The 23,470-nt window shown below is 40.3% G+C and overlaps 1 protein-coding gene across 1 annotated transcript in view; it reads right to left on the bottom strand.

Moving 5' to 3' along the window:
* Positions 1–23,470, bottom strand: part of INO80C (INO80 complex subunit C) — a 141,581-nt gene that overhangs the window by 87,041 nt on the left and 31,070 nt on the right. Inside the window, exon 3 of the mRNA XM_053715808.1 lies at positions 12,847–12,957. Within this exon, the coding sequence (XP_053571783.1) occupies positions 12,847–12,957 (111 nt within the window). The remainder of the gene's footprint in view (positions 1–12,846; positions 12,958–23,470) is intronic.

Below are 23,470 nucleotides of genomic sequence, written 5' to 3'. Positions count from 1 at the left end.
AAACAAGACGAGAAAGGAGAAACCATAGGGTGCAGTGGTGACTGTAGTTTAAAGGGACATAATACTCATATGCTAAATCATTTGAAACTGATGCAGTATACCTGTAAAAAGCTGACAGGAAAATATCACCTGAGCATCTCTATGTAAAAAAGGAAGATATTTTACCTCACAATCTCATCAGCTCAGCAGAGTAAGTTCTGTGTAAAAAGTTATACTCAGCTGCTTCCAGCTGCAGGTAAACAAATTTAAAAAAATTAAGAAATGAACAGCAGCCAATCAGCATCAGCAGTGCTGAGGTCATGAACTCTTACTGTGATCTCATGAGATTTGACTTAACTCTCATGAGATTTCATAGTAAGCTTCCTTTACCTGATTGGTGAAATAATATGAGAGTGCACGATGCTAGTCCCTTCAGATGTCCCAGGACAAACACACTAATATGCTGCTTAGAAGTCCTTTACAATGGGAGGTGGCTACTGAGGAACCTTTGAGGTAAAATATCTTTCTTTTTTACATAAAGATGTTCAGGTGATATTTTCTAATCAGCTTTTTACAGCTATGCTGCATCACTTTCAAGTGTTTAAACATTTGGGTATTATGGCCCTTTAATTAAAATTTAGACCTGCCTTAAAAGGACAGGGCGGGCAGTGGACTGGATACACTACAAGAGTAATACATTTATCAGATAAGCATAAATTATGTTTTCTCTTGTTAAGTGTATCCAGTCCACGGATCATCCATTACTTATGGGATACCAATACCAAAGCTAAAGTACACGGATGATGGGAGGGACAAGGCAGGATTAAATGGAAGGAACCACTGCCTGAAGAACCTTTCTCCCAAAAACAGCCTCCGAAGAAGCAAAAGTATCAAATTTGTAAAATTTTGAAAAAGTGTGAAGCGAAGACCAAGTCGCAGCCTTGCAAATCTGTTCAACAGAGGCCTCATTTTTAAAGGCCCAGGTGGAAGCCACAGCTCTAGTAGAATGAGCTGTAATCCTTTCAGGGGGCTGCTGTCCAGCAGTCTCATAGGATAAGCGAATTATGCTCCGAAGCCAAAAGGAGAGAGAGGTTGCCGAAGCTTTTTGACCTCTCCTCTGTCCAGAGTAAACGACAAACAGGGAAGATGTTTGGCGAAAATCTTTAGTAGCTTGTAAGTAAAACTTCAAGGCACGGACTACGTCCAGATTATGTAAGAGACGTTCCTTCTTCGAAGAAGGATTAGGACACAATGATGGAACAACAATCTCTTGATTGATATTCTTGTTAGAAACCACCTTAGGTAAAAACCCAGGTTTGGTACGCAGAACTACCTTATCTGCATGAAAAATCAGATAAGGAGAATCACATTGTAAGGCAGATAGCTCAGAGACTCTTCGAGCCGAGGAAATAGCCATCAAAAACAGAACTTTCCAAGATAAAAGTTTAATATCAATGGAATGAAGGGGTTCAAACAGAACTCCTTGAAGAACTTTAAGAACCAAGTTTAAGCTCCACGGGGGAGCAACAGTTTTAAACACAGGCTTAATTCTAACCAAAGCCTGACAAAAAGCCTGGACGTTTGGAACCTCTGCCAGACGCTTGTGCAAAAGAATAGACAGAGCAGAAATCTGTCCTTTTAAAGAACTAGCTGATAATCCTTTGTCCAAACCCTCTTGGAGAAAGGACAATATCCTAGGAATCCTAACCTTACTCCATGAGTAATTCTTGGATTCACACCAATAAAGATATTTACGCCATATCTTATGGTAGATTTTCCTGGTGACAGGCTTTCGTGCCTGTATTAAGGTATCAATGACTGACTCGGAGAAGCCACGCCTTGATAGGATCAAGCGTTCAATCTCCATGCAGTCAGTCTCAGAGAAATTAGATTTGGATGATTGAGAGGACCTTGTATTAGAAGGTCCTGCCTCAGAGGCAGAGTCCATGGTGGAAAGGATGACATGTCCACTAGGTCTGCATACCAGGTCCTGCGTGGCCACGCAGGCGCTATCAGAATCACTGATGCTCTCTCCTGCTTGATTTTGGCAATCAGTCGAGGGAGCAGAGGAAACGGTGGAAACACATAAGCCAGGTTGAAGAACCAAGGAGCTGCTAGAGCATCCATCAGCGTTGCTCCCGGGTCCCTGGACCTGGATCCGTAACAAGGAAGCTTGGCGTTCTGGCGAGATGCCATGAGATCCAGTTCTGGTTTGCCCCAACGATGGACCAGTTGAGCAAACACCTCCGGATGGAGTTCCCACTCCCCCGGATGAAAAGTCTGACGACTTAGAAAATCCGCCTCCCAGTTCTCTACGCCTGGGATGTGGATCGCTGACAGATGGCAAGAGTGAGACTCTGCCCAGCGAATTATCTTTGAGACTTCTAACATCGCTAGGGAACTCCTGGTTCCCCCTTGATGGTTGATGTAAGCCACAGTCGTGATGTTGTCCGACTGAAATCTGATGAACCTCAGGGTTGCTAACTGAGGCCAAGCTAGAAAAGCATTGAATATTGCTCTTAACTCCAGAATATTTATTGGGAGGAGTTTCTCCTCCTGAGTCCACGATCCCTGAGCCTTCAGGGAGTTCCAGACTGCGCCCCAACCTAGAAGGCTGGCATCTGTTGTTACAATCGTCCAATCTGGCCAGCGAAAGGTCATACCCATGGACAGATGGACCCGAGATAGCCACCAGAGAAGAGAATTTCTGGTCTCTTGATCCAGATTTAGTAGAGGGGACAAATCTGAGTAATCCCCATTCCACTGACTTAGCATGCATAATTGCAGCGGTCTGAGATGCAGGCGCGCAAATGGCACTATGTCCATTGCCGTTACCATTAAGCCGATTACTTCCATGCACTGAGCCACTGACGGACGTGGAATGGAATGAAGGACACGGCAAGCATTTAGAAGTTTTGATAACCTGGACTCCGTCAGGTAAATTTTCATCTCTACAGAATCTATAAGAGTCCCTAGGAAGGTGACTCTTGTGAGTGGGGATAGAGAACTCTTTTCCACATTCACTTTCCACCCATGCGACCTCAGAAATGCCAGAACTCTCTGTATGAGACTTGGCAATTTGAAAGCTTGACGCCTGTATCAGGATGTCGTCTAGATACGGAGCCACTGCTATGCCTCGCGGTCTTAGAACCGCCAGAAGTGAGCCCAGAACCTTTGTAAAGATTCTCGGGGCTGTGGCCAACCCGAAGGGAAGAGCTACAAATTGGTAATGCCTATCTAGAAAGGCAAACCTTAGGAACCGATGATGATCTTTGTGAATCGGTATGTGAAGGTAGGCATCCTTTAAGTCCACTGTGGTCATGTACTGACCCTCTTGGATCATGGGTAGGATGGTCCGAATAGTTTCCATTTTGAATGATGGAACTCTGAGGAATTTGTTTAAGATCTTTAGATCCAAGATTGGTCTGAAGGTTCCCTCTTTCTTGGGAACCACAAACAGATTAGAATAAAACCCCTGTCCTTGTTCCGTCCGCGGAACTGGATGGATCACTCCCATTACTAGGAGGTCTTGCACACAGCTTAGGAATGCCTCTTTCTTTATCTGGTTTACTGATAACCTTGAAAGATGAAATCTCCCATGTGGAGGAGAAGCTTTGAAGTCCAGAAGATATCCCTGAGATATGATCTCCAACGCCCAGGGATCCTGAACATCTCTTGCCCACGCCTGGGCGAAGAGAGAAAGTCTGCCCCCCACTAGATCCGTTTCCGGATAGGGGGCCGTTCCTTCATGCTGTCTTGGGGGCAGCAGCAGGTTTTCTGGCCTGCTTGCCCTTGTTCCAGGACTGGTTAGGTTTCCAGGCCTGTCTGGAATGAGCAACAGTTCCCTCTTGTTTTGAAGCGGAGGAAGTTGATGCTGCTCCTGCCTTGAAATTTCGAAAGGCACGAACATTAGACTGTTTGGCCTTTGATTTGGCCCTGTCCTGAGGAAGGGTATGACCCTTGCCTCCAGTAATGTCAGCAATAATTTCCTTCAAGCCAGGCCCGAATAAGGTCTGCCCCTTGAAAGGAATGTTGAGTAACTTAGACTTTGAAGTCACGTCAGCTGACCAGGATTTAAGCCATAGCGCCCTACGCGCCGGGATGGCGAATCCGGAATTCTTAGCCGTTAGTTTAGTCAAATGAACAATGGCATCAGAAACAAATGAGTTAGCTAGCTTAAGCGTTCTAAGCTTGTCAATAATTTCCTCCAATGGAGCTCTATGGATGGCCTCTTCCAGGGCCTCAAACCAGAATGCCGCCGCAGAAGTGACAGGCGCAATGCATGCAAGGGGCTGCAAAATAAAACCTTGTTGAATAAACATTTTCTTAAGGTAACCCTCTAATTTTTTATCCATTGGATCTGAAAAAGCACAACTGTCCTCAACCGGGATAGTGGTACGCTTTGCTAAAGTAGAAACTGCTCCCTCCACCTTAGGGACCGTCTGCCATAAGTCCAGTGTAGTGGCGTCTATTGGAAACATTTTTCTAAATATAGGAGGTGGGGAAAAGGGCACACCGGGTCTATCCCACTCCTTGCTAATAATTTCTGTAAGCCTTTTAGGTATAGGAAAAACGTCAGTACACACCGGCACCGCATAGTATCTATCCAGCCTACACAATTTCTCTGGAATTGCAACTGTGTTACAGTCATTCAGAGCAGCTAATACTTCCCCAAGCAATACACGGAGGTTCTCAAGCTTAAATTTAAAATTAGAAATCTCTGAATCAGGTTTCCCCGAGTCAGAGATGTCACCCACAGAATGAAGCTCTCTGTCCTCATGTTCTGCATACTGTGACGCAGTATCAGACATGGCTCTTACAGCATTTGCGCGCTCTGTATCTCTCCTAACCCCAGAGCTATCACGCTTGCCTCTTAATTCAGGCAATCTAGATAATACCTCTGACAGGGTATTATTCATGATTGCAGCCATGTCCTGCAAGGTAATCGCTATGGGCGTCCCTGATGTAATTGGCGCCATATTAGCGTGCGTCCCCTGAGCGGGAGGCGAAGGGTCTGACACGTGGGGAGAGTTAGTCGGCATAACTTCCCCCTCGACAGAACCCTCTGGTGATAATTCTTTTATAGATAAAGACTGATCTTTACTGTTTAAGGTGAAATCAATACATTTAGTACACATTCTCCTATGGGGCTCCACCATGGCTTTCAAACATAATGAACAAGTAGGTTCCTCTGTATCAGACATGTTTAAACAGACTAGAAATGAGACTAGCAAGCTTGGAAAACACTTAAAACAAGTTTACAAGCAATATAAAAAACTTTACTGCTCCTTTAAGAAACACAAATTTTGTCCAAATTTGAAATAACAGTGAAAAAAGGCAGTTACACTAACGAAATTTTTACAGTGTATGTAACAAGTCAGCAGAGCATTGCACCCACTTGCAAATGGATGATTAACCCCTTAATAACAAAAACAGAATAATAAATGACAAAAACGTTTTTTAAACACAGTCACAACAACTGCCACAGTCTACTGTGATTGTTACCCTCCTCAAACACGACTTTGAAGCCTTTTGAGCCCTTCAGAGATGTCCTGTATCATGCAGAGGGAAGCTGAATGTCTGTCAGTATTTTTATCTGCACAGAAAAGCACTAAAAAAGGCCCCTCCCACTCATATTACAACAGTGGAAAGCCTCCAGGAACTGTTTCTAGGCAAAATTCAAGCCAGCCATGTGGAAAAAAACTAGGCCCCAATAAGTTTTATCACCAAACATATAACAGCATTTATGTTTACCTGATAAATTTCTTTCTCCAACGGTGTGTCTGGTCCACGGTTTCATCCTTACTTGTGGGATATTCTCCTCCCCTACAGGAAATGGCAAGGAGAGCACACAGCAAGAGCTGTCCATATAGTCCCCCCTCTGGCTCCGCCCCCCAGTCATTCGACCGACGGTTAGGAGAAAAAGGAGAAACTATAGGATGCCGTGGTGACTGCAGTGTATAAAGAAAGAAATATTTCAAACCTGATTAAAAAACCAGGGCGGGCCGTGGACCGGACACACCGTTGGAGAAAGAAATTTATCAGGTAAACATAAATTCTGTTTTCTCCAACATTGGTGTGTCCGGTCCACGGTTTCATCCTTACTTGTGGGAACCAATACCAAAGCTTTAGGACACGGATGAAGGGAGGGAACAAGACAGGTAACCTAAACAGAAGGCACCACGGCTTGCAAAACCTTTCTCCCAAAAATAGCCTCCGAAGAAGCATAAGTATCGAATTTGTAAAATTTATCAAAAGTATGCAGAGAAGACAGATCTGATCAACAGAAGCCTCGTTCTTGAAGGCCCATGTGGAAGCCACAGCTCTAGTAGAATGAGCTGTAATTAGTAGAATGAGCTGTAATTCGTTCAGGAGGCTGCCGTCCGGCAGTCTCATAAGCCAATCGGATGATGCTTTTCAGTCAAAAAGAAAAGAGAGGTAGCAGTAGCTTTCTGCCCTCTCCTCTTACCATAAAACACGACAAACAAGGATGATGTCTGTGAAATCCTTTGTTGCTTCTAAATAGAATTTTAAAGCACGGACCACATCTAGATTGTGTAACAAACGTTCCTTCTTCGAAACTGGATTAGGACACAGAGAAGGAACAACAATTTCCTGGTTAACATTCCTGTTAGAAACAACCTTTGGAAGAAAACCAGGCTTGGTACGTAAGACAACCTTATCTGTATGGAAAATCAGATAGGGAGAAGTACACTGCAAAGCAGATAATTCAGAAACTCTTCCCGCAGAAGAAATAGCAACCAAAAACAGAACTTTCCAAGATAGTAACTTAATATCTATGGAATGCATGGGTTCAAACGGAACCCCCTGAAGAACTGAAAAAACTAAATGTAGACTCCAAGGAGGAGTCATGGGTCTGTAAACAGGCTTGATTCTAACTAACGCCTGTACAAACGCCTGTACATCTGGCACTGCTGCCAGACGTCAGACCATCTTGGAGAAAGGAAAGTATCCTAGGAATTTTAATTTTACTCCAAGGGAATCCCTTGGATTCACACCAACAGATATATTTTTGCCATATCTTATGGTAAATCTTCCTAGTAACAGGTTTTCTGGCTTGAACCAGAGTATCTATGACCGTATCTTAAAACCCACGCTTAGATAGAATCAAGCGTTCAATTTCGAAGCCTTGTACAGAAGATCCTGTCTCAAAGGTAGCTTCCATGGTGGAGCCGATGACATATTCACCAGGTCTGCATACCAAGTCCTGCGTGGTCACGCAAGGGCTATTAGAATCACCGAGGCCTGCTCCTGTTTGATCCTGGCTACCAGCCTTGGAAGGAGAGGAAACGGTGGAAATACATAAGCTAGGTTGAACGACCAAGGCGCCACTAATGCATCCACCAGTGTTGCCTTGGGATCCCTGGATCTGGACCCGTATCGAAGAACCTTTGCGTTCTGGCGAGAAGCCATCAGATCCATATCTGGAATGCCCCATAGTTGAGTCAACTGGGCAAAAACCTCTGGGTGGAGTTCCCACTCCCCCGGATGAAAAGTCTGACGACTCAAATAATCCGCCTCCCAGTTGTCCACTCCTGGGATGTGAATTGCAGATAGGTGGCAGGAGTGATCCTCCGCCCATTTGATGATCTTGGATACCTCTCTCATCGCTAAGGAACTCTTGTTCCCCCCTGATGATTGATGTACGCTACAGTCGTCATTGAATTTTGCCTTTGCTAGGTGAGGCCACGCCAGGAGCGCATTGAATATCGCTCTCAGTTCTAAAATGTTTATCGGGAGAAGAGATTCTTCTCGAGACCATAGACCTTGAGCTTTCAGAGAGTCCCAGACCGCACCCCAGCCTAAGAGACTGGCGTCGGTCGTGACAATGACCCATTCTGGTCTGCGGAAACTCATTCCCTGAGACAGGTGATCGTGAGACAACCACCAGCGGAGAGAATCCCTGGTTACCTGGTCTACTTGAATCTGGGGAGACAAGTCTGCATGGTCCCCATTCCACTGATTGTAATGGTCTTAGATGAATTCTAGCAAAAAGAACTATGTCCATTGCTGCAACCATTAATCCTACTACTTCCATGCACTGAGCTATGGAAGGCTGAAGAATAGAGTGAAGAACTTGACAAGCGTTTAGAAGCTTTGACTTTCTGACCTCTGTCAGGAAGATCTTCATCTCTAAAGAATCTATTATTGTTCCCAAAAAGAGAACTCTTGTTGACGGAGACAGGGAACTCCTTTCTACGTTCACCTTCCATCCGTGAGATCTGAGAAATGCTAGAACAGTGTCTGTATGAGCCTTTGCTTTGGAAGGAGACGACGCTTGGATTAGAATGTTGTCTAGGTAAGGTGCTACAGCAATGCCCCTCTGTCTTAATACCGCTAGAAGGGACCCTAGCACTTCTGTGAAAATTCTGGGAGCAGTGGCTAAACCGAATGGAAGAGCCACGAACTGGAAATGTTTGTCCATGAAGGCGAACCTCAGGAACTGATGATGTACTTTGTGGATAGGAATATGCAGGCACGCATCCTTTAAGTCCACGGTAGTCATATATTGACCCTCCTGGATTGTTGGTAAAATTGTCCGAATGGTTTCCATTTTGAATGATGGAACTCTGAGGAATTTGTTTAGAATTTTTAGATCCAGAATTGGCCTGAAAGTTCCCTCTTTTTTGGGAACTACAAACAGGTTTAAGTAAAAACCCAGACCTTGTTCCGCTGCTGGAACTGAGTTTATCACTCCCATTTTTAATAGGTCTCCTACGCAATGTAAGAATGCCTGTCTCTTTATCTGGTCTGAAGATAAGCGAGACATGTGGAACCTTCCCCTTGGAGGAAGTTCCTTGAACTCTGGAAGATACCCCTGAGAAACTATTTCTAGTGCCCAGGGATCCTGAACGTCTCTTGCCCAATCCTGAGCGAAGAGAGAAGTCTGCCCCCTACTAGATCCGGTCCCGGATCGGGGATACCCCTTCATGCTGTCTTGGTAGCAGCAGCAGGCTTCTTGGCCCGTTTATCCTTGTTCCAGCCTTGTAATGGTTTCCATGCTGGCTTAGGCTGGGAAGAGTTGTGTTCTTAGTCTTGAAAGGCCTATCCTGTGGATGGGCATGTCCCTTTCCACCAGTAATGTCTGAAATAATCTCTTTCAATTCCGGGCCGAAAAGGGTCTTACCCTTGAAAGGAATATTAAGCAATTTATTCTTGGACGACACATCCGCCGACCAGGATTTTAGCCAAAGCGCTCTGCGCGCCACTATTGCAACCCCTGAATTTTTCACCGCTTAACTTAGCCAATTGGAAAGCGGCATTCAAAATAAAGGAATTAGCCAACTTTAGTGCGTGAATTCTGTCCATGACTTCATCATATGGAGTCTCTTTTTTGGAGCAAATTTTATAGTTCCTCGAACCAAAAATACGCTGCCGAGGTGACAGGAATAATGCACGAGATTGGTTGAAACAGGAAACTTTGCTGAACAAATATCTTTTTAGCAATCCTTCCAATTTTTTATCCATAGGATCTTTAAAAGCGCAACTGTCCTCAATAGGAATAGTTGTGCGCTTAGCTAACGTTGACACTGCCCCCTCAACCTTAGGAACCATTTGCCATGCGTCCCTTCTGGGGTCAACAATGGGGAACATTTTCTTGAATATAGGAGGTGGAACAAAAGGTATACCTGGCTTTTCCCACTCCTTAGTCACTATATCCGCCACCCGCTTGGGTATCGGAAAGACATCAGCGTGCACTGGGACCTCTAAGAATTTGTCCATATTGCACAATTTCTCTGGAATTACCAAAGAATCACAGTCATCAAGAGTAGTTAGGACCTCCTTAAGCAGGGCGCGGAGATGTTCTAACTTAAATTTAAATTTTACGACATCAGTGTCTGCCTGCTGAAAAACTATTCCTGAATCGGAAATTTCCTCAGACAGGCCCTCCCTCACTACCAATTCAGATTGATGTGAGGGTATAACTGATAAATTGTCCTCAGCGCCAGTCTGCTCATCTTCTGTATTTAAAACTGAGCTGTCACGCTTTCTAGGATAGGATGGCAGTTTGGATAACAGATTTGCTATAGAATTATCCATTACTGCTGTTAACTGTTGCATAGTAACAAGCATTGGCGCGCTAGATGTACTAGGTATCGCCTGCGCGGGCAAAACTGGTGTTGACACAGAAGGAGAGGATGAGGAACTATCCCCACTGCCTTCATTAGAAGAATCATCTTGGGCAATCTTATTCAATGTGGCAGTACTGTCCATACTTTGTTTGGACGCTATGACACAATTTGCACAAACATTAATTGGGGGAACCACCTTGGCTTTCATACACACAGAACATAAGCCATCTGAAGGTATAGACATGTTAGACAGAAATTGGCAGGCTAATAATGCAATAAAAGCGTTTTTAAAGAAAAGCGTTACTGTCCCTTTAAATAATAAACAGACACACTTTATTTCTGATATTGTGAAAAACAATGAAGGCAATGTCCGATTTTTACAAATTTTTTACCCCAGAGTCCTAATGCCCTGAAAGTATTGCACACATTGCCTTTCTGACTGAAATAGCCGTCTAACTAAATGCCAGCCGATAAAAAACGTTCCCAAAAGTGCTATTAAGTGCACCAAACACTCTAAATGCCATTAAAATATGAAATAAAACAATCGATTTAGCCCACAATAGTGTCAACCAGTGTTTAGCCCATTTGTAAGCCTTAATCTGTTATTGAGTCTAAGAAAATGGCTTACTTACCCCCTAAGGGAAAACTGACAGTCTTCTAGCATTAACATGTCTTGTTAGAAATATGACTAATCATACCTTGAGCAGAAAAGTCTGCAAACTGTTCCCCCCAACTGAAGTTCTCTGGGCTCAACAGTCCTGCGTGGGAACAGCAATTGATTTTAGTTACTGCTGCTAAAATCATACTCCTCTTTAAACAGAACTCTTCATCCTTTTCTGTTTTAGAGTAAATAGTACAAACCGGCACTATTTTAAAATAACAAACTCTTGATAGAAGAATAAAAACTACAACTAACACCACATACTCCCTACCATCCCAGTGGAGATGCTACTTGTTCAGAGCGGCAAGGAGAATGACTGGGGGGCAGAGCCAGAGGGGGGACTATATGGACAGCTCTTGCTGTGTGCACTCCTTGCCATTTCCTGTAGGGGAGGAGAATATCCCACAAGTAAGGATGAAACAGTGGACCGGACACACCAATGTTGGAGAAATAAAAAACGATTAAACATGCCAGCAAACGTTTTAAAATACACTTTTATAAGAGTATGTATCTCTATTAATAAGCCTGATACCAGTCGCTATCACTGCATTTAAGGCTTTACTTACATTACTTCGGTATCAGCAGCATTTTCTAGCAAATTCCATCCCTAGAAAAATATTTTAACTGCACATACCTTATTGCAGGAAAACCTGCACGCTATTCCCCCTCTGAAGTTACCTCACTCCTCAGAATATGTGAGAACAGCAAAGGATCTTAGTTACTTCTGCTAAGATCATAGAAAACGCAGGCAGATTCTTCTTCCAAATACCTCCTGAGATAAACAGTACACTCCGGTACCATTTAAAAATAACAAACTTTTGATTGAAGAAATAAACTAAGTCTAAAACACCACAGTCCTCTTACGACCTCCATCTTAGTTGAGAGTTGCAAGAGAATGACTGGATATGGCAGTGAGGGGAGGAGCTATATAGCAGCTCTGCTGTGGGTGATCCTCTTGCAACTTCCTGTTGGGAAGGAGAATATCCCATAAGTAATGGATGATCTATTAAAAATAGGGGCACTTTCATTCATCAAAGTTTACAAAGCAGTCGTTTTGTTAAAAAAAAAAAAGACCTTTTTTTCCTTTTTACAGCTAGAGCAGCTTCCCCCACCTAGAGATCCTCTATTCACACGTCAGCATTGACGAATCCTGCTTCCACCAATCACAGCTTTCACCCCGGGGTAGTCATTACCTGAGGCCATGCTGTGATTGGAGGAAGCAGGATTAGTCATTGCTGACGTGTGAATAGAGGATCTCTATGTGGGGGAAGCTGCTCTAGCTGTGAAAAGAAAAAAAAAAGGTAATTTTTTTAACAAAACGGCTGCTTTGTAAACTTTGATGAATGAAAGTGCCCCTGTTTTTAATAGTATTTTTTAAAAAATGGGCTTTCATTCACCAAAGTTTACCTTCACTTTAATATTAAAGGGACATGAAACCCAATTTTTTTCTTTCATGATTTAGAAAGAGTATGCAATTTGAAACAGCTTTCTAATTTATTTTTATTCTCTAATTTGCTTAATTCTCTTGATATCCTTTTCTGAAAAGCATATCTAGATAGGATCAGTAGCTGCTGATTGGTGGCTGCACATAGATGCCTTGTGTAATTGGCTCACCCATGTGCATTGTTATTTCTTTAACAAAGGATATCTAAAGAATGAATCAAATTAGATGATAGAAGTAAATTGGAATGTTGTTTAAAATTGTAATCTCTATCTGAATCATTAAATAAATATGTTGGACTTAGTGTATCTTTAATGCTGCCTTCATTCAGTCCCTGGCACCCAGTGGCAGCGTGATGTCTAATTCTCAGACTGCCTTGTGCTCACAACTTTCAAGAGCAGTTATGTAGGGTCTGGTGGCATTAAAAGGGCTTTATTTCACCTTTGAGAGCCCACTATAGAGAAAGGAAGCTGCAGAGCAAAGTTAGTGTTAATTTTAATGTACAGTATCATCAATTTTATTTTTCTGGTTGCTTGAGAGTTCTGGTTAACTGAGTGTTTACTATAATATTAAATTATTATTTAAATGATAATAGGAATAAAGTTATAAAAAGAAAAATGATTAAAGCCTGCATGTTGCGTGCAATGAGTTGAACAGACATTTATACTTACATGGAAGTTAGGCTGTTTAAAAGTTAAAGGTTTGCTAGTTGCCTCTGCCTCGGTCGCTGTGGCTTCAGTCGTTACAGATTTGTTCTCACTCATTTCCTCCACAACAATGTTCTATAAATACATTCAATAAACATATAGAAAATGTATCAACATTTATTACAACAAGGAAGGCCAAAAATTAAAGGAGTGTGAAAGTAAAAATTAAAATGTAAAAATTCAGACAGTAGCTTCACTACTTGATAATTATAAGGGGTTAAAAGAAGAGAACGACTTTGAAGACAGCTGCAGGCACAGGAAGGAAACAATAGCATGAGTGGTAACCTGCTAGTGTAGTTGTACTTAGCAGTTAAAGTCCCTTTAAGCACCCTATCTAAATGAAGTGTGCTGCACTCCTGAACCTACTACTCTTCAACCGGAGATCATGACCCCTTGTTCTGGTGTTTTTGGTTTTATTGAATCCCTTAATAAATCCCTTCTCTCCTTTAAGCCATACATACTAAGGTCATGCTCCATCTTAATCATTAAAGTTCAATTTTGACTTTAGTGACCCTTTAAAGCAACCTTTGTTGTATGTGTAAGAGTAGCTGGGGATCAGTTAACTTCCACAACTATGAAAAATAATTTATTCAATTAAGAATTAGGTTGTTTCCACCTCTTTTTCTGTGTTTAGAGGGACACTAAACATAGGTATTTATTCTACAACCTAATTCTGTACTATGAGTTATGTAACACTAATTTATCAATAACCTAGCGTTACCGGTGGGAAAAAAAAAAAAAAAAAAAAAAAAAAAAAGATTTTAAACCCCTCCCCCCCAAAAAACCCCCCCAAACAATCCATGGCGTGGTTGAACAGTAGAGCAGAAGAGGATGATGATGGTCATGGTGAGAAAACTTTTGGGGGTTAAAATAATTAATTTTCTTTATTTTTTTCACAGGTATCACTAGGTTAATGTTACATAATTCTGCACATATGTAACATTAATACTTATGTTTACTGTCCCTTTAACTTATTATTATGATTCAGTATATAGGATGGACCACAAAACTCTTAAAAGATAGGCTTAGGGGAAATATCAGTTACTAACGAGAATGAGAATAATCTGCTGGCAAAACATTTTAAAGACAAAGTCTTTAAATTAGTCTATCAAGCGCTAGGTACAGAATAGGTGACAAAATAAGTGAAAAATTTGGAATCTTTAGGGCAGAGCTTTCCAAACTTTTCATGTTGGTGACACACTTTTTAGACCTACATCATTTCGCGACACAGTAATTTAGTTGTACTAGTAAACAGGAGCTTAAACTAGCTTGTTTTAAGAGATACAGACACATAAAATATATAATAACAAAATGTATTTACAAGTAACAGTAAGTATGTGCAAGAATTATAAAAAAGTTTAATAACACCAATAACTGCTTACTATTTTAATGGGGTGCATGAGGTTGATGGGATGAACACAGTTTCTGAATATTTGGTGGAATATTAGATAAAGACACTCAAATTTATAAGCTTCTACCTCCTATCCATATATCACGAGCAGGAGCAGCAATGCACTAAAAACACTGACTTCTGCTCAGCATTTAAGCTGCCACCCTAGTCCGACTGACTACTGCCCACGCTGCAAACACACTGCTATCCCACTCACTGACTACACATGCAGTCACAAGCCGATTGAGGAGACTACACGTGCAGTCAGGAGCTAATGTGCCGCCAATCGGAATAGTTTCAGTTCCCGGTGAGCTGCGCCAATAGGTTAAGATGATCTGTGACCCACTAGGAATCAATCACGTGTCAACCACGTGATATGCGTAGCAGGCAAGCGGAAAGTCAGAAACCAAAAAAAAAATATGTTATTTTTTTTTAAATTCAAACAAATTTGTGCTGAAGCAGGGACACACCTACACACTGCCACCGACACACTAATGTGTCACGACACACAGTTTGGAAAGCACTGCTTTATGGAGTACTTGGATGCACGTTTTGCGATAAGCTCACTGGAAGAACAGTCATAATGGCCTTGGTAACGGTCTTTTGACATACATGTTGCACTGCCCCTTTAAGTACATCAATTTAAAGGCAGCTAGCAAAACAGAGCATGTAAAAAAAAAAGTCTACTCCTGTCAGGTGCCTTCCTACTAGGGTTGCCAACTCAGCCATGTTTTCCTGGACACTTATGAGATACACATGCTGCAGGGTGTGCAGGGAGGAGCATGTATTGTGTTTCTGGACAGCACTATTCATGTTCCTCCCTGCACACCCTGCAGCATGTGTAACTTATAAGTGTTCTGTATTTTAAGGGACGGGTGGCAACCCTACTTCCTACACATAGAATATCCATTAATAATGCTTTAAGGGACACAAAACCCAAAATGTTTCTTTCATGATTCAGATAGAGCATACAATTTTAAACAACTTTCCAATTTACCTTTATTATCTAATTTGCTTTGTTCATAGTATACATTTTTTTTTTAAAGCATACCTAGGTAGGCTCAGGAGCTGGAAGCTAGCTGCAGATTGGTGGCTGCATATATATGCCACTTGCCATTGGCTTACTGATGTGTTCAGCTAGCTCCCTGTAGTGCATTGCAGCACCTTCAGTAAAGGATGCCAAGAGAATGAAGCAATATTGTTAAACACAAATGTAAATGTGATAGTTTAAAATAGTATGCTAAGTCTGAATCATGAAAGAAAGGATTTGGGTATCATGTCTTTTTAACTGGCTAGCTAACCTGGAACCAGTCAGTACACAGTAATTCCAAATGCAAAAGAAAAATTTGTCTCACCAGTTTGTCTTTTTACAGGCAGTCTAACAGGTCCCCAGCCTCTCTTTCACTCGGGAAACAGCTTGCTCTCTAAGACACAGCCTATTCCTAGATAGCTGCTTATGAGCTAACCTAATAGGAAACTGACCCAACAGGTTTAACTCTTTAGTAAAAAGGAAAATTTGCTCTGAATGCCAGCTAATGTATGCACCCTGTCAGTTTATAGAATCAATTAGAGATATGTTAGTGTAGTATTGGGATATTCTTGTAACAGATGTATTTTCCTTTTTTTGTGGGACCACAACTTTGTGACATTTGATTAATAATTAATTTTATTACATATAACAGCTGTGGTATATTTTTTGCCTACAGCTGTTGAATGTCTTAATACAATTCTCTGACTGCTACTACTATAAGGCATTGTGAGAAAACATGGTGATAGTGATTGATCTATGAATTTGCATTATAGATTCATGATTATTAATCATTATATATAATAAGTGTTGCAATTATTACATAGAATATAAAGTGGAATTGCACTGTTACATCCGTACAAAGCTGTTGCACCCTCATTATATATTAAATAAGTGCATAAGGTGATGTTTATTATAGCTTTTGTAAAAAAAATTAAGTGCAAATGGGTGATTTAACCAGTGCCTTGTGTATTTTGGGCATCCAAGTAGCTAAATCACCTTTTTCACACTTTTGTTTAAAACACACACAGCAAACAATTGGTTAAATTGCTGCTTTATGACACACAAGTGACAGTTTTTCAATCATTTAATTTCCATTATCAAAATGCAGTAATAATTGAAATCTTTGATTGCCTAAAAATATAGGAAGCATGGATTTAACTGACCAAAATATTAATGCAGCAAAAATGTATAGGGAGATAGTAGTGAAAAAATGAATAATTTATTAGAGGATGTATTTACACTGGAACTCTGTGCGTTTAACACCTTTATAAAGTACCACTTTGGAACCTCAAGCGCTGAAGCTCACAAGCTGCCGGTTATGGCAGCTCATGCAACTGCTGTTACTGATTCGCTCACCAGCTGTTTCCTGCTCAGGACCAGCAGTTCTCTGAAGCACATATGCTTTACATGCCAGTAACGTAACACTTAATTGCACAGAACATACAGGGAAATCAGGGATTCAATTATCGCTGTAATGTACTAGCAGCGGTGATGAAAACACTAAGTTTACCAGAACACACACATTATATATATATATATATATATATATATATATATATATATATATATATATATATATATATATATATATATATAAAGTTGCAGAGGTGAATGGCACTCACAAATAAGTCAGCTACCTGGTGCTCTCACTAGGGAGAAACAAACAGTAAAGCAGCTATGAATCCCACGGACGGGCTCCGTGTTGCAGCCAGGATCCAAATGAAGCAGGCACACAGGTTTTTTCAAAAACACTCCGGTTTATTGGTAGTATCGTTTACCAAACGTTTCGGCTCAAACACGAGCCTTTGTCAATGGTGTACAAAACCTGTGTGCCTGCTTCATTTGGATCCTGGCTGCAACACGGAGCCCGTCCGTGGGATTCATAGCTGCTTTACTTTATATATATATATATATATATATATATACACACACACACACACATATATATATATATACATACACACACATACAGTATATATCGTTGGATTAACGACTAGAGACATACGCACAAGGATTAAGGAACATCTAGGGTATATCTTTAACGACATACACTGTTCAGCTCTCTCAAGACACTTTATACAGATACACAATAAGAATGTGGAAAAATGTAGGTGGAATGCAATTGAAGCAATACATATGCCACGAAGGGGTGGAGGTAAACAGAAAATTTTGGAGAGAGATAGGAAATCTACTGGATCCACAAGCTAAAAACGTTGGTTCCAGCAGGGTTTAATTCACAATTTGATGTGATTAACTACTGGGAATAAATATATACTATTGACCACAATAGCATTAAATAAAATGCAATTTTATTAGTCTTTACTCCTATGAACTAGCTGTACATTAGCTTTGTGATAAATTCACTGTTTTGTAGTCTTATAGACCGCCTGGTTTTGATATATACACCTAATAAAAGGGTAAAGTGGTCTCAGATCCACACATCAGTAAAAAGCATAAGAAGAATACATACACAAACATACAATCTATAAATTACACACAGAGTATTTGCTAAGTACACATATAGAGAGCATTTTTTTAACTGCATAGAGCAGCAGTATAAAGTAATGGGAAGGAAATAAAATTATATATTTTTATATATTTGTATGTATATTCTTGCTAATCATTGCTTAATTATCTTTGAGGAATAATAACCAATGTAAGTATATACATATATAAGTGGTGACTGGCTAAGCAATTTAAATATTTGCATAGGAAATTAGTACATCTAGGCAAGTATCCCCGCTTGCTTTCCCCCAGAAATTCTTAATATGCAATGTTTCCAATGCACAAGAGAATTGTGGGTAAGATATGCAAATTAGGTATGCAAATTCTCAGTTTTTTTGCTTCAAAAATACTGTTTTAACACAGCGATCCTTTTAAACAGGAATATGACAGCAAACCAGAAATCACTCACTAGAAGAGCCTGTTTTGTTCTTTTTAGAACTCATCAGTAGGAGATAGATTTCTGGTTGCTGCATTGGAAAAGCTATTTTCATGGTTAAACCAAAATTCATTAAAATTATGGCGGGGAGATAAAAAAAAATTAATGGAGGATTTTAATTTCATTTTTTATCTCCCCCCCATAATTTTAATGAATTTATATATATATTATATATATATATATATATATATATATATATATATATATAGTGTTTAATTAGTTTTCAAGAATATCAATATTGGTAGTGTAATGGTTAAACTGTTTTTTTAATAGGGGCGGAGAGTTGCCCTATAAATACACACCTCCAAAGAGAGAGGGATATGTCTATGATTACGGCCTGACTAGTCGAAACATGTTAGACTCTGTTCATTGTTCAACCTGGATACTCTGCTGCACAGGTTTTTAACATATACTATGTATAAATAAAGCTTGGATTTTTTACTTACTACTGGACGCCTGGAATCTTCATTTCTTCTTTAATATATATATATACACACACATACATACATTATATATATTCAAAAGCATGTCCCAACTCTGATACACATTTCCAAGGTGTAACTTTTGTTACTGAATTTAGCTCTCAGTACACCAACGCCTAGATTTAGAGTTTGGCGGTAGCCGTCAAAACCAGCGTTAGAGGCTCCTAACGCTGTTTTTTACCACCCGCTGGTATTTGGAGTCAGTCAGGAAAGGGTCTAACGCTCACTTTGCAGCCGCGACTTTTCCATACTGCAGATCCCCCTACGCCAATTGCATACCCTATCTTTTCAATGGGATCTTTCTAACGCCGGTATTTAGAGTCGTGGCTGAAGTGAGCGTTAGAAATCTAACGACAAAACTCCAGCCGGAGCAAAAAGTCAGGAGTTAAGTGCTTTCTGGGCTAACGCTGGTTCATAAAGCTCTTAACTACTGTGCTCTAAAGTACACTAACACCCATAAACTACCTATGTACCCCTAAACCGAGGTCCCCCCACATCGCCGCCACTCTATTAAAATTTTTTAACCCCTAATCTGCCGACCGCACACCGCCGCCACCTACGTTATCCCTATGTACCCCTAATCTCCTGCCCCTAACATGGCCGACCCCTATATTATATTTATTAACCCCTAATCTGCCGCCCCCAACGTCGCCTCCACCTGCCTACACTTATTAACCCCTAATCTGCCGACCGGACCTCACCACTACTATAATAAATGTATTAACCCCTAATCCGCCTCACTCCCGCCTCAATAACCCTATAATAAATAGTATTAACCCCTAATCTTCCCTCCCTAACATCGCCGACACCTAACTTCAAGCATTAACCCCTAATCTGCCGACCGGACCTCACCGCTACTCTAATACATTTTTTAACCCCTAAAGCTAATTCTAACCCTAACCCTAACACCCCCTAAATTAAATATAATTTAAATCTAACGAAATAAATTAACTCTTATTAAATAAATTATTCCTATTTAAAGCTAAATACTTACCTGTAAAATAAACCCTAATATAGCTACAGTATAAATTATAATTATATTGTAGCTATTTTAGGATTTATATTTATTTTACAGGCAACTTTGTAATTATTTTAACCAGGTACAATAGCTATTAAATAGTTAAGAACTATTTAATAGCTACCTAGTTAAAATAATTACAAAATTACCTGTAAAATAAATCCTAACCTAAGTTACAATTAAACCTAACACTACACTAGCAATAAATTAATTAAATAAAATACCTACAATTATCTACAATTAAACCTAACACTACACTATCAATAAATAAATTAAATACAATACCTACAAATAAATACAATTAAATAAACTAACTAAAGTACAAAAAATAAAAAAGAACCAAGTTACAAAAAATAAAAATATATTTACAAACATTAGAAAAATATTACAACAATTTTAAACTAATTACACCTACTCTAAGCCCCCTAATAAAATAACAAAGCCCCCCAAAATAAAAAAATGCCCTACCCTATTCTAAAATAAAAATAGAAAAGCTCTTTTACCTTACCAGCCCTGAAAAGGGCCCTTTGCGGGGCATGCCCCAAAGAATTCTGCTCTTTTGCCTGTAAAAAAAAAAAACATTACAACCCACCACCCACATACCCCTAATCTAACCCAAACCCCCCTTAAATAAACCTAACACTAAGCCCCTGAAGATCTCCCTACCTTATCTTCACTACACCGGGTCCCGATCTGTCCAGAAGAGCCTCCGAAGTCTTGATCCAAGCCCAAGCAGGGGGCTGAAGACATCCATCCTCCGGCTGAAGTCTTGATCCAAGCGGGCAGAAGAGGACATCCGGACCGGCAAACATCTTCATCCAGGCGGCATCTTCTATGTTCTTCCATCCAATGACGAGCGGCTGATCTTCAAGACCTCCAGCGCGGATCCATCCTCTTCTTCCGACGACTAGACGACGAATGAAGGTTCCTTTAAGGGACGTCATCCAAGATGGCGTCCCTTGAATTCCGGATTCTATCAGATTGAGCTCGCATTCTATTGGCTGTTCCGATCAGCCAATAGAGTGTGAGCTCAATCTGATTGGCTGATCCAATCAGATTGAACTTGAATCTGATTGGCTGATTCCATTAGCCAATCAGAATTTTCCTACCTTAATTCCGATTGGCTGATAGAATCCTATCAGCCAATCGGAATTCGAGGGACGCCATCTTGGATGGAAGAGCATAGAAGATGCCGCCTGGATGAAGATGTTTGCCAGTCCGGATGTCCTCTTCTGCCCGCTTGGATCAAGACTTCAGCCGGAGGATGGATGTCTTCAGCCGCCCCGCTTGGGCTTGGATCAAGACATCGGAGCCTGGACCAATCGCTGATACCCGGTGTGGTGAAGATAAGGTAGGAAGATCTTCAGGGGCTTAGTGTTAGGTTTATTTAAGGAGGGTTTGGGTTAGATTAGGGGTATGTGGGTGGTGGGTTGTAATGTGGGGGGGGGTATTGTATGTTTTTTTTCCAGGCAAAAGAGCTGAATTCTTTGGGGCATGCCCCGTAAATGGCCCTTTTAAGGGCTGGTAAGGTAAAAGAGCTTTTCTATTTTAATTTTAGAATAGGGTAGGGCATTTTTTTATTTTGGGGGTCTTTGTTATTTTATTAGGGGGCTTAGAGTAGGTGTAATTAGTTTAAAATTGTTGTAATATTTTTCTAATGTTTGTAAATAATTTTTTATTTTTTGTAACTTAGTTCTTTTTTATTTTTTGTACTTTAGTTAGTTTATTTAATTGTATTTATTTGTAGGTATTGTATTTAATTAATTTATTGATAGTGTAGTGTTAGGTTTAATTGTAGATAATTGTAGGTATTTTATTTAATTAATTTATTGCTAGTGTAGTGTTAGGTTTAATTGTAACTTAGGTTAGGATTTATTTTACAGGTAATTTTGTAATTATTTTAACTAGGTAGCTATTAAATAGTTATTAACTATTTAATAGCTATTGTACCTGGTTAAAATAATTACAAAGTTGCCTGTAAAATAAATATTAATCCTAAAATAGCTACAATATAATTATTATTTATATTGTAGCTACATTAGGGTTTATTTTACAGGTAAATATTTAGCTTTAAATAGGAATAATTTATTTAATAAGAGTTAATTTATTTCGTTAGAATAAAATTATATTTAACTTAGGGGGGTGTTAGGGTTATGGTTAGACTTAGCTTTAGGGGTTAATACATTTATTAGAGTAGCGGAAAGGTGCGGTCGGCAGATTAGGGGTTAATGCTTGAAGTTAGGTGTCAGCGATGTTAGGGAAGGCAGATTAGGGGTTAATACTATTTCTTATAGGGTTATTGAGGCGGGAGTGAGGCGGATTAGGGGTTAATAACTTTATTTATAGTAGCGGTGAGGTCCGGTCGGCAGATTAGGGGTTAATAATTGTAGGTAGCTGGAGGTGACGTTGTGGGGGCAGATTAGGGGTTAATAAATATAATATAGGGGTCGGCGGTGTTGGGGGCAGCAGATTAGGGGTACATAACTATAATGTAGGTTGAGGCGGTGTACGGAGCGGCAGATTAGGGCTTAAAAATAATATGCAGGGGTCAGCGATAGCGGGGGCGGCAGATTAGGGGTTAATAAGTGTAAGGTTAGGGGTGTTTAGACTCGGGGTACATGTTAGGGTGTTAGGTGCAGACTTAGGAAGTGTTTCCCCATAGGAAACAATGGGGCTGCTTTAGGAGCTGAACGCTGCTTTTTTGCAGGCGTTAGTTTTTTTTCAGCTCAAACTGTCCCATTGTTTCCTATGGGGGAATCGTGCACGAGCACGTTTTTGAAGCTGGCCGCGTCCGTAAGCACCGCTGGTATTGAGAGTTGCAGTGGCGGTAAATTATGCTCCACGCTCCCTTTTTGGAGCCTAACGCACTGAAAACCCAGCCATTCTGTGAACTCTAAATACCAGCGGTATTTAAAAGGTGCGGCCAAAAAAAAGCATGCGTAGCTAACGCACCCCTTCTAACGCAAAACTCCAAATCTAGGCCAGTAATTTTCTCTCAGCTGATGACAAATTGGAGAGATGTGTCACTGATGGATTGTGCTGCTCATATAGGAGAGCTAAAACCCTTGCAAATGTACCATCATCACTGCCAGAACTAAATAAACCAACCAACTCTTGGCTGGTACATAAAGGCTTGTTTAAGTATAGACAAAAGTGTCTGGTTTGCGAGTACATTATGGTATCAAACATTTTCAAATCAGAAGTCACTGGAGATACTTTTTCCAATCAATAGCTGTTTGAAGTGTACTTCAACTTATGTTGTCTACTTATTAACCTGCACTCTTTGTCACCTACAATATGTAGGTCTAACCACAAAAGGAGAAGCCAGTACACCATTGGTTAGACATTTTTTACGCCATCACAATAAGGACATCAGTAGTTTGAGATGGCAAGCTATAGAAAAGATTAATTGTTCCCCTAGAGGAGGTGATCGTGACAAACTGCTGCGGAAGAGGGAGATGTATTGGATCTTTAGACTTCAGACGCGAGTTCCCTCGGGCCTGAACTCTGAATATGATTTAATCAATTTTTGGAAGTAATATTCCATCTGTTCTATACATCTCCCTCTTTCGCAGAATATATATATATATATATATATATATATATATATATATATATATATATATATATATATATACACACACACACACACGTGTATACTAATTTCCCTATATGAACATTTTAAAATTGATGGTTCTTTTCCACAATATGGTTTCTATTTGGAACC

This window comes from Bombina bombina, chromosome 5, assembly GCF_027579735.1.
Source record: "Bombina bombina isolate aBomBom1 chromosome 5, aBomBom1.pri, whole genome shotgun sequence".
NCBI classification, from domain to species: Eukaryota; Metazoa; Chordata; class Amphibia; order Anura; family Bombinatoridae; genus Bombina; species Bombina bombina.
The sequence above is the reverse complement of the archived record's forward strand: the minus strand, read 5'-3'. Positions and strand labels throughout refer to the sequence as shown.